Source organism: Callorhinus ursinus, unplaced genomic scaffold, assembly GCF_003265705.2.
Source record: "Callorhinus ursinus isolate GAN/ISIS: 27379988/994484 unplaced genomic scaffold, GSC_fseal_2.0 scaffold6, whole genome shotgun sequence".
NCBI classification, from domain to species: domain Eukaryota; kingdom Metazoa; phylum Chordata; class Mammalia; order Carnivora; family Otariidae; genus Callorhinus; species Callorhinus ursinus.
The window spans coordinates 22,055,149-22,067,732 of NW_027397068.1; the positions used below are offsets into that span (position 1 = coordinate 22,055,149).

Sequence of the window (12,584 nt, forward strand, 5' to 3'; positions counted from 1 at the left end):
CAATTTGACAGAGAGAGAAAGAGACAGTGAGAGAGGGAACACAAGCAGGGGGAGTGGGAGAGGGAGAAGCAGGCTCCCCGCTGAGCAGGGAGCCCGATGTGGGGCTCGATCCCAGGACCTCGGGATCATCACCTGAGCTGAAGGCAGACGCCTAACGACTGAGACACCCAGGCGCCCAGTATTTTTTTTTTTCATGTACTTTAAAAAACATTTTAACAACTGATTTTGATAAGAAAGATATATAATAGATACTTGTTAAAATATAAGAAATGGATTAACAGTGAAGCAAGGGGATGGGAATGACTGTAAACTCAACATGATAAGTTACCTTAATTGAGCATTAAATTTAGCTAAGAGTTCCTGGTTGGTGAACAAAAAAGGCAACATGAGATGAGCTTTGTGTTCATTTGTGTTTATTTCATATTTTTGGCCAGAGGTTGGATTCTTTGGGAAGAACACAAATGTATATTCGCATGTAGTAAGTTCTATAGAAAAAATAAGAGAGAAGTGGGATTGTGCAAAGAGAGAAACTTGGCTGCACTGGAGTCACAAGAAGGACTCAGCTGACCCCTCAGGGTGCTGTGAAGCTGAGGTGAACTTCAGAGACACCCCCGGTTGGGGAGAGGCGCTGGGACCTCGTTTGCTGGCACTGATGAGTTCTTGCATGTGTTGTGCCCTGAGGAAGAGATGAGAACGATATTGGGGGGAGGGACTCTTCAGCAGGACTACTCCTGGGAAGGCCAGCAGACAACCTTCCTAGCAACTGAGGGAATTAATCCTTCAGTCTTGAAGAGGGATCCAGGAGGCACAGGACAGAATTGCTAATATCTTATACTTTTTGCTTTTCATAGACAAGAACTCTATCGCCTCTCTTTAGTAGGAAGAACTGAACTTTGCCAGAATTGTCCATCAATAAATTTGTAGATCAGAGCAAAACCATACGCATGACCCTGGGGGTGTGGTATGGAGGGAAGATTAAAACATGGTGTCAGTATTTACCAGCAGTTAGTGTCTAAATGGAAGACCGCCCCCCCCTCACCAAAAAAAAAAAAAGTATAAAAAAGGAAACTGTATAAATGAAAAGAAAATGTAAGTAATAGTTTGATGCAACAGTAGAACAGATGCCACAAGGAATTATATTACATGATTAATTGCCTAATGAGCCATGTTAAATCTATGCTGGAACAAATAAAAATAACTTACCAAATTAATGATACAGGCAATAGTTGTTGCAAGAGTTTAGTTGGTGTGAAAAGTAAGGAAAACTGAGCATTGGGAAATAAGGCTGAAATGCTTCCAAAGAAGGAATTTAAACTATTTCTTCCCAAATTCTATGAGTGTTTGAAGGTGTCGACAAAAGGATCAGGAAAACTTGGTAAGAACTTTTTGGGAGTGTTAGCAATGGATTAGAGTAAGAAGAGCCTGGAGGAATGTGGGGCCCTGCTAGACAATTTCCAGAGTCTAGGTGAGGTGGCAGGGGTGATGGTGGAAGCAAGCAACCTCCTCTATAAAGATATCCCTAACTCTCTGCTCCATGCCGATTCCTCCCCCTCATATCTACCACAGGCCTCACTTCTTTATATATTTTGGTCTTTGATAATTTGCTATCATGTAGTCAGCATAAAAATAATAATTCAGAGTTGTATAATTATTTCTATTTTACAAAGTGCTTTCACTGCTCATCTGAGTCCTCCAAAGCATACAAGGAGCTGGGCAGGACAGGAATTTTTATCATCATTTTTAGATATGAAAGCAAAAGCCCAGTTGCATAATGTTATTATTCCCTTATTATAACTTCTTCAAGCTACGGAGTTTATTTCTATCCTTACAGAACCTAGAATAGTGCCTTGAATACGAAAAGCAGTCAACAAATTTTAGTGGGATGAGTGGGAGCTTATATTTGAGCTCAATCTCATAAAATTAGGTGTTATAGATTATGCTGCCAACAGGAGACCCCAAGTAATATTAAAGTTGACTTTTTCATTTTTTTCTTCTGAATGAGCAAGATTTAGTTTTTGAATAGATGACAGCTTCATATGTTACTATAGGTGTAATATCATATTTGGGGGACCTTTGTCTCATGCTATTGAAAAACGTTACAGGGGTGCCTGGGTGGCTCAGTTGTTAAGCGTCTGCCTTCGGCTCAGGTCATGGTCACAGGGTCCTGGGATCAAGCCCCGCATCAGGCTCCCTGCTCGGTGGGAAGCCTGCTTCTCCCTCTCCCACTCCCCCTGCTTGTGTTCCCTCTCTCGCTGTGTCTGTCTCTGTCAAATAAATAAATAAAAAATCTTAAAAAAAAAAAAGAAAAACGTTACAGAATTTTCTGATGGAATGTGTTATAAGTATTTCTCTAAAATGAATATACCCCCAGTGAAAAATGTATGTATATTTGGATATACTAACATAACCTGAACAAAATCACAGCGGAAAAAATATATAGAAGAGTAAAATGATGAGGTGTTGGGTGTTAGATAACACATTAAGTTCACAATTTTTGATAATCACAGTAGGTGATTTTCTTAATTCAGTATGTCATTACTTGTGTTGAATCACAGACCTGTACCTCTGAAACAAATAATACATTATATGTTAAAGAAAAAAAAAAGGTAGTAGGAAGGGAAAAATGAAGGGGGGGACATCGGAGGGGGAGACGAACCATGAGAGATGATGGACTCTGAGCAACAAACTGAGGGTTCTAGAGGGGAGGGGATGGGGGGATGGGTTAGCCTGGTGATGGGTATTAAAGAGGGCACGTTCTGCGTGGAGCACTGGGTATTATACGCAAACAACGAATCATGGAACACTACCTCAAAAACTAATGATGTAATGTTTGGTGATTAACATAACATAATAAAATAAAATCTAAACGGGCGCCTGGGTGGCTCAGATGGTTAAGCGTCTGCCTTCGGCTCGGGTCCTGATCCTGGGGTCCTGGGATCGAGCCCCACATCGGGCTGCTGGCTCGGTGGGAAGACTGCTTCTCCCTCTCCCTCTGCCTCTCCCCCTGCTCATGCTCTCTCTCTCTCTCTCTCTCTCTCTCTCTCTCTGTATCTCTGTGTCTCAAATGAATAAATAAAATCTTAAAGAAAAGAAAAAAATAAAATTTAAAAAAGAAAAAAGATACCTTGAAAAGGAAAAGTTTTCCATAATAATTTAGTATATAATAGAAGCAGCATTAAAATGTAGAAACAAATACTGGAATGAACTCTAATGTTCCAGTTTTCCCAGTAATTTTTTTTTTTAACAATGGGGAAGTTGAAGGGGGCTTGAGTAGATGATCTCTGAATTTTCTTTCAGGTATTAAATATGTTTATTCAATTTTTGTCTAGTATTTAATGTGTAATTGTTACTGGAGACACAACAGAGAATAAAAAAGACATTTGTACTCCTGGATCTTATATACCACTATCATGTATTTGACAGATTGTTGTATCACAACTTGAAGTAGATAGAGCTTGTATCACACAAAAAGCTTGTTTATTTCAAAGAAAGCAGAACTAAAAAAAAAAAAATTGGCCTGAGGTTGTAAAGTATAGCTTATGTTTGAGGAAAAGTTAGTAATGTATTTTACTTGGGTACTAGTGGAATTTTTAGTTTCAGAAACCATGTGAGAAAAGAGTTTCAATAAAGATATGACAAAATCCAATTCCAAAGAGATCTTAAGGAGGAAGAAAACAGCAAACTGATTATCAGTTGGTCCTTGGTGACTTCCAAGTAAAATTCAAAGCCAGATTGAAGGAATTTATGGTGTGGGTGGGTGGTAATAAAGTAGAGGCAGTGACATATGGGTAATGTTTAAAGAAATATTTGTAGTTTAAAAACATGGGTAAAGGTAGATAGGGTGGTGAATTACGGGGAATAAGAATTGGAGGAATGTTTTTATGTTGATTTTAAGGGAGAACAGAGAACATTAGTAGACAAGCACATGGGAATAAGTTTGGGCAGGGTAATGAAGTCTGGGAGCTATTGAATCAGGGCAAAGTTGGGTGATTAAGCTTGAAGAACAGAGAGGTGAAAGAAGGAGGGAAGTATAGATACAGAGAAAATTCAAGTTGAATATTCAGACTTTCCAAAATCCTGAAAAGTTTGGAATGGTTACTTTAAAGAACATGATGGGGAGTCAAAAACATGAAAACAAAAGGGAAAAAGAAAGGAAGCTCAAGAGAGTGAGAAGATAAGCCACAGACTGAGAAAAAATATTTATAAAAGACACATCTGATAAAGGACTGTTTCCAAAATATAAAAAGAACTCTTAAAACTTAACAGTAGGGGCGCCTGGGTGGCTCAGTTGGTTAAGCGACTGCCTTCGGCTCAGGTCATGATCCTGGAGTCCCGGGATCGAGTCCCGCATCGGGCTCCCTGCTCAGCGGGGAGTCTGCTTCTCCCTCTGACCCTCTTCCCTCTCACGCTCTCTATCTCTCATTCTCTCTCTCTCAAATAAATAAATAAAATCTTTAAAAAAAAAAGAAAACTTAACAATAAGAAAACAACTAGATTAAAAAAGGGGTCAAAGACTTTAATGGATACCTCACCAAAGAAAATATGCAGCTGCCAAGTATGAAGAGTTCTTTCACATAATATATCATCAGAGAAATGCAAATTAAAACAACAGTGAAGTATCACAACATACTGATTAGAATGGCCAAAATCCAGAACATTGACAGCACCAAATAAATGCTGGTGACAATGTGGAACAGTGGAAACTCAGATTCATTGCTGATGGAAATGCAAAAGGTACAGCCACTTTGAAAGACAGTTAGATGGTTTCTTACAGAACTCAACATACTCTTAGTATGTAATCCAGCATTGACACTCTCTGGTATTTACCCAAAGAGGTTGAGAATTTATGTCTACACAAAAACTTGCACGTGGATCATTATAGCAGCTTTATTCATAATTGTCACAACTTGGAAGCAACCAAGATGCCCTTCAGTAGGTGAATAGATGAATAAACCATGGTACATCTAGACAATGGAATATTAGTCAGTGTTAAAAAGAAATCACCTAACAAGCCATGAAAAGACATGGAGGCAACTCAAATATCTATTTACTAAACGACGGAAGCCAATCTGAAAAGCCTACAGACAGTTTCATTTCAATTATATGACATTCTGGAAAGGGCAAAACTATGACAGTAAAAATATACTGGTTGCTAGGGGTAGGAGGCAGGGAAGAATAAGTAGGTGGAACACAGGATTTTTAGAAGGAGTGAAAATATTCTGTATGATATTGTAATGATGGATTTATGTCACGACACATTTGTCCAAACTCTTGTACAACCAAAAGTGAATATTAATGTAAATGATGGAGTTTGAGTGATTTTGGTGTGTCAGTGAAGGCTTATCAATTATTAAAAAAAGTACCACTCTGGTAAGGGATGTTAATAACGGGAGAAGCTGTGCATGTATGGGGACAGGAGGGGTATGGAAGATATCTGTACCTTCCTTTCAAATTTGCTGTGAACCTAAAACTGCTCTAAAAGTAGTTTTTAAATATAATGACAAAATAATAATAGTAGGCACTCAGTAAATGAATGTTCTTAAAAAAAAAAAGAGAGAGAACTAGAAGGAAGGAAGGAAAGGAGGGAGGGAGAAGGGAGAGAGGGAGAGGTGAGAGATGGAGAAAAGACAGAAGGCAAGAAGTCAGGAGATTGGGAGAGTGATGGTCCAGGTCAAAGGTAAGCCAACTTTTTCTGTAAAGAGCCAGAGAGTAAATACTGTAGAATTTGAGTGCCATGAACCCTGCTGCAATGATCTCACTCTGCTTTGTAGTGCATAAACAGTTTTAGACAATATATAAGCCAATGGGTTTTATTTTGTTCCAATAAAACTTTATTTACAAAACTAGGTGGCTGGTCAGATTTGACCTAAGGGACTAGTTTGCTGACACCAGATTCAGATGACGCCAGAATCTATTTGGTTAGAGATAAACGAAACTAGCGTGGCTTTATGACATTCCTAAATGTAAGAACAGGCATTATGTACACACACACACACACACACACACACACACACAGACATATACATATGCATATGTATATATGTAAATATTTATATGTACATATATACACATACCAGAAGTCATCCAAAATCTCTAACTTCTTGAATATGAGTAAGATCAGCCTGTCACAGACCCAATTTTTCTGGGCCTTATGTTCTCTTGGTCATTTCTGGTTTTGATTTTTTTGTTTCTACTGATATTTTCCTCTGTGTTTTGCATCCCTTTCTCTACCTCTGCCCCAGGGTTAGCCTAACTATTATTTACAACTTCTTGTGCTTATTTCCCCATACCTCGACTCCAAACCACAAATATAAAAATGTTGCATGGAACACTACATTTCTTTTATTAAAGGTATGTGGATCTCCAAGAGTCATCTCATCATGAATTACATAGCAAACAACTTCAAACTTTACACTGATTTTTAGACATTCACATTCTTAGAAGGCTTTTCGGTCATCATGCCACCGGGAGATTCTCAGGTCAGTGGTTAACTGACCTACACAGAACTCGCTTTTAAACTGGTATTGATTTTTCTGTCTGTGTCCTTTTCTTTTTTCCCACTCCCAGGCAAAATAACTGAATGAACAGTGTGTCACAGAGAGATATTCAGTTATCTTTTTCATTATTTTCATTTCTACCAACATCCTTCTTCTAGAAACTCACCTTTTTACCTAAGAGGCCTAATTTGTTCTAAGCAATATCAGTTTTGTTTTTTGGGTTTGTTTGTTTGTTTTTTTACTAGGGTCTGGATTGCTAGATCATCTCATTTATGTCACTCTGTGTGATTTCAACTCTGTATGGTTGGTATTGTCCTTTCCACTTAAAGAGATGACAGAAAGAATTGAGGAGGGTCAAGAGATACAGTCAAAATGAAGAGCAAAAGCAGGTTCTTTAGGAATGAGTGAGGTGATTTAGAATTCGGTGTCTTTGGGAGGTGGACTTGATAATATTCTAGGTTAAGATGAGAGATAATTAATAACACCTGATTCACCTTCTACCACCTTCCCATAAAAGTAATCATAGAAACCCTTGAATAGAGGCAATGTTTTAACTACATGGGGAGATAGGAACAATAATTAAGGCTGTTCTAGATCCCAGGAGACACTACTTTAATAAAAATGCAGGTGATCCCTGAGATAGTATAGCCAAAGTGAATAACTTTTTAAAAAAATGTCTTTATGGAAGTTTGAACAAATCCCTATCTGCACTTTCGTGTTGATTTCAGTATATATAAAAAAGACAATGGTTGGATCACTTATCATTTAAGCCGGCCAGTAGTAAATACTGAATCAGAATATAAGCCCATTGGAATGTAAACCACATGAGCAAAGATTTTTCGTATAGTGCTCTATTCCCTGACACTAAGTAGATCCTGCATCCTCATTGAGTTATTTAATTTAAAGCATCCTCAATTCTCAAACAGTTGTGAGTTAATGGTATCTATTTTGTTGGAAGCATCAGGAAGCATTCTAAGTTAGCTTCCAGTCTCAGAGTGAGTTTGGGTCCTGCATGATTTCCATGCATGCGTGTCTGGTATGCTGTTCCCTTTGCAATCATTATAGGAAGGGTTTTCCATATCATAGCAAGGGTTTTCTTTGTTTTTGGTATGAATTGTTAAAAAGCTTTTCAATGGAGCATTGAAGTAAAACCAAGATGTTACTGGGGCCACTTGACCCTTCCCAGTCCTTTGAGGATCCTTTGGCAGGGGTGAAGTTGGCATTTTACCCAATCACCTATGGCTGTAATTGTTTCCTCTGAATTCTTCAGTCTCAGTAAGTGCTTGCAGCTGTTTTCACATCCCTCAAAATATGAAACAAAGTCTCTACTCCTTGATTTCCCCAAATACCATCCACCCAAAGACATGAAATAGGACAGAATTTACTGAGTGGCTGTATGGCTAGAACACATGTAGTAACTTTTAAATTCAAGTAAATACTAAACCTCTCTAGTTTTAAAAGTTACTTGGACAATGCTCTTTTTTCCTCCTCCACATTTTCACTTTTTTCCGCCTGTTTGTATGACATCAACCTGGCTTGTTGCTGGACTTCGCAGTCACTGTAAACCCCCTCTACAACTCTTCTTCCTAGTTCACTTGTCCCTGTCTCCTACCTGCTTTACTCCTTCTGCAGCAAAACAGTATGTCTTTCCTTTGTCTCAACATATCCTTGGGGCAACGAAGTTCAGCGTTTAAGCGTGAGCTCTGGACTGAGCCCTCACTGGTACTCACCCTCCTCTGTTTTTTATTAGCTATGTGGCCCTACGAAATTTACTTAACTTTTCTGTGTCCTGATTTCATTTCTTACGTGTTTTTGCAGGAACACAATGAATTGATAAATGTAAAGCACCTAGAAAAGTATAGTATGGTAGAAAGTTCTCATTAAATGTTAGTTATTAGTATTATCTTGCTTCAAGGATTCTCATCCTAAAAGAAAAAAAAAAAGGAAGAAAAGAAAACATTTTAAAAAGTACCCTACCATTGTTTCACTAAACAGAGATAAATATGCTCACCACAAGGAATTCAATAGTCAACATTAAAGTAAAACTATTTCTTCCCGGCTAAAGAAAACAAGTTGTAGTTCTTTACTCTAAAACTAGAACCCAACATACCCTCATTTTGATCATTGGTTTTTCTCTCCAACTATGGAAAGTGATCATCATACTTTTATTTTTTATGGTGAGTTCACTATTTTTTTTAGATATGCTATGGTATAATTGTGTAGCCTCACTTTTGTTGTAAAAATGTAGCTTCTAGGATTTTAGTGATAACTGAACAGAATAAGGATTATTTTTGCAATTCCTCTAACAATGATTAAGACACCAGACAATACCTCTTAAGCAGAAATTGTTTCATGCTTTTTCTCATTTAAAAAATTGAATGATATGGAGTGTCACGTGCCAGCTGCCAGCTCCTTTGCCTGCAGTTCCGCTCCCTGCGGCCTCCAACTATGTCCTCCGCCCTCGCGCGCCCTGCCCGCGCGGCTCTCCGCCGCAGCTTCAGCACCTCCGCCCAGAACAATGCGAAAGTAGCCGTGCTAGGGGCTTCCGGAGGAATCGGGCAGCCCCTTGTGCTTCTCCTCAAGAACAGTCCCTTGGTGAGCGGCCTGACCCTCTACGATATTGCTCATACGCCCGGAGTGGCCGCAGATCCCAGCCACATCGAGACCAGAGCACATTGCCTGAAAGGCTGCAATGTGGTGGTTATTCCAGCAGGAGTCCCGAGAAAACCAGGCATGACCCGGGATGACCTGTTCAACACCAATGCCTGCATTGTGGCCACCCTGTCTGTTGCCTGCGCCCAGCAATGCCCCGAGGCCATCATCATTTCCAGTCCGGTGAACTCCACCATCCCAATCACGACGGAAGTTTTCAAGAAACACGAAATCTACAACCCCAGTAAAATCTTCGGGGTGACGACCCTGGACATTGTCAGAGCCAACACTTTCATTGGGGTACTGAAGGGTTTGGATCCTGCTCGAGTCAATGTTCCTGTCATTGGCGGCCATGCTGGGAAGACCATCATCCCCCTGATCTCGCAGTGCACTGCCCAGGTGGACCTTCCCCAGGACCAGCTAACAGCCATCCCTGGGCAGATCCAGGAGGCCGGCACCGAGGTGGTGAAGGCCAAAGCTGGGGCACCCTTGGCCACCCTGTCCATGGCGTACGCCGGAGCCCGGTTTGTCTTCTCCCTTGTGGATGCGATGAATGGAAAGGAAGGAGTTGTGGAGTGTTCCTTCATTAAGTCCCCAGAAGCCGACTGTGCCTATTTCTCCACCCCGTTACTGCTGGGGAAAAAGAGCATTGAGAAGAATCTAGGCATCGGCAAGATCTCCTCTTTCGGAGAGAAGATGATAGCGGAAGCCATCCCTGAGCTGAAGGTCTCCATCAAGAAGGGAGAGGAGTTCGTGAGGAACGTGAAATGAGAGGGGCAGCCAGAGAGCAGTCCGTTTCCCTAACTTATGAAGGCATCCTGTCCCTGTAAAGCCATCTCCTGCCCCCTGTGTTTGAGTTGCATTAACCACGAGTGTCTTGTTAGTGTTGCCATCCCTTCCAAATCACCGGTCTGTCTGTGGGCACATCAATAAAAGCAGGCTTTGATTTTCAAAAAAAAAAAAAAAAATTTTGAATGATATGGATTCTCAGAGGAGGAGATTCAATGAATGAGATTTTTTTAGAGGTGGAGTATAACTTCGGATAATACAGTATATATCCCTACATTCTGACAATGAAGACTTTGTGCCCATTTAGTTAGATGACTTGAAGAGTCTTGTGTCTCAGTGTCAGGATTGGAGCCGAGCAACTCTAAATACTACTATTCCTGCCCTCTTCCATGTTGGTGTTAGCATAACTCTAGAATAAAATTCAACATCAGTAGTGTTTTGAATCAGCATAGAAAAAATAATTGTTTTCATACTTCTTTCCAGGTGAAGGGTAAACAATAATGTGCATTCATCACTTATTTGAATGTTAAGTGAGTCATACCTCTTTGGTTTAAGCCCTAATCAAAGAAGATTATCTTTAAGGGTAAGATAGATATCTTTGTATCTCCTATATTCTCTTTTATTTTCTTATGCTAGGATCTTACACAGCTCTCAATCTACTTCTTGTTGAAAACATTCTACTGTTGCATTCATTTATGTAATATATTCCAAAGTACTTTAATATATTAACTTCCTTTTAGTCAGCATATCAGACACAATTCCTGGTTTTGGAGACCTTAACCAGTCAACTGAAAATAATTGATGTGTAATAGACATAAGAGGGCCAATAATCAACAAGTACATCATCAGTGTCAATTGAACAGAAATTTCTGCTCTCAGAAATTTCATAAATTCGAATGTGTTCGCGTCAAGCCAAGGTGAATAGAGTAGTTGGCTTGGCTGGCTTAATCATAGCTAACCGGTGAATATTTTGTTAAAGGTTTGAAGGAAGTGGTTAGGAGTTTGTGCTTCTGGATAAGACATGGTCTTGTAGATCATTCTAAGGGTGGATAATAGCATAACCTCACTTTTGGCAAGCTGGGTTTTTGGTTGGGATATTGAAGTTCACATGAGGAGAAAGAATTAATTGAATTTTAGGGGTGGACTGAGATTGGGGCTGGAACTATTTGTGGAAGAACTTAAAAACCATGCTCAGCAAAGTCTGGATTTAATTTTATGATTTAACATGCTTTGCTTTTTACTCTCTTTTAGCAAGACCTTCCTTCATAAACTGAAAATAACTCATGAATGAATTATAACCGGTATCTCTTCATGTTTTAGAAGCTCCATGAATTTGTAATGAATTCTATTCTTTGTATTCTCTGTTTGAGTGATGAAAGGGTCAGAAGCACAATTTATAGGTTAAATGATATTAGAGAACTATGCATTGAATGACATATTTCATTAAAGCAGAGGCTATGAGCTGGGGCTTTAACAACTAGGAATTTCACACATCTGACCAGCAATCTTGTTCATAATTACTTTTATAATTGCCAAGAATAAGAAAAAAAAGAACTGTGTGCATGCATTTTCTTTAAATTTTTACAACTGTAGTTTCTATTCAGATTGGATTTTAGGTATAAGGAGATACTATGTCATATATAATATAAAGTGTAATAATTACTTCTGTAATCCTTATGTAAAGTATAAGTTTGTCTATAAGTGTTCAGAAAGTATACAGTAGCATAGTAGCAATGTACTAAAATTAAAATTGAAATTCTTTTAAGGATTTATCTTTGTTAGGAGTAGAAAAGGTTAGTTACAAATGATTCTAAGAAAATTAAAAAGCAGATTGTATACCTTGCTTCTCATTGAAAGGTTAATTGTTCCCATTTGAAAACTTGGCTTAAAATCTCCCTGCTCATAAAATATATAAGTATTTAAAGTAAAAATGTAATGTAATACGTAATGTGCAATTATAATATGAGAGGCATGCATATGGATATATCCAGTGGAGGATATTAGCAACTAACAATAAGTCAGTTTTTAAGATTTTTATTTATTTTTTGAGAGAGAAAGAGAGAGCACAAGCAGGGGGAGCGGCAGGCAGAGGGAGAGGGATAAGCAGGCTCCCCACTGAGCAGGGAGCCCGATGCGGGACCCGATCCCAAGACCCTGGGACAATGACCTGAGCCGAAGGCAGATGCTCAACTGACTGAGCCACCCAGGCGCCCCATAACAATAAGTCAGTTTAAAAAACAATCCAGACATCTTTCCATTTGCCCTTCTGGATCCATGAGATTTCATGGGAGCCTAGTTTAGTATACACAAAACTGTGATGGAAATAAAGAACAAGGCAAGACAATGTATAATTAAGTGATAAATGGCACAGCCTGGAGTGCTGTTAGAGTTTAGCAGAAGTACATATTGCCTTTAAGAAGCATAGAGATTTTCCAGATTTTGTAACACTCATTTTATTCATTTTAATCAATGGCCAAAAGGAAGTTTCAGACCCAAGAATGATAAACTGCTATTTGAAGGGCTGTTCGAAGATAAGAAGACTGGTAAATTATCCATATAATGATAGTTTAAAAAGCCAATAACTTATTTAAATATGTAATGACCTATTTGATGATGAACACTTTTTTCTGCTCTTTACTAAACGGG

General features: G+C 39.0%; 2 protein-coding genes across 8 annotated transcripts in view; both read left to right on the forward strand.

The window, feature by feature from the left end:
- GRIK2 (glutamate ionotropic receptor kainate type subunit 2) overlaps nucleotides 1–12,584 on the forward strand; it is a 778,198-nt gene that overhangs the window by 308,673 nt on the left and 456,941 nt on the right. The window lies entirely within an intron of this gene.
- LOC112816550 (malate dehydrogenase, mitochondrial-like) lies at nucleotides 8,892–9,920 on the forward strand. The gene has a single exon (XM_025863104.2). The coding sequence runs from the start codon at nucleotides 8,946–8,948 to the stop codon at nucleotides 9,918–9,920; it is 975 nt and encodes a 324-aa protein (XP_025718889.2). The 5' UTR covers nucleotides 8,892–8,945.

Coding starts and splice junctions, on each gene's coding strand:
- LOC112816550 (XM_025863104.2), top strand. CDS start 8,946: ATGTCCTCCGCCCTCGCGCGCCCTGCCCGCGCGGCTCTCCGCCGCAGC.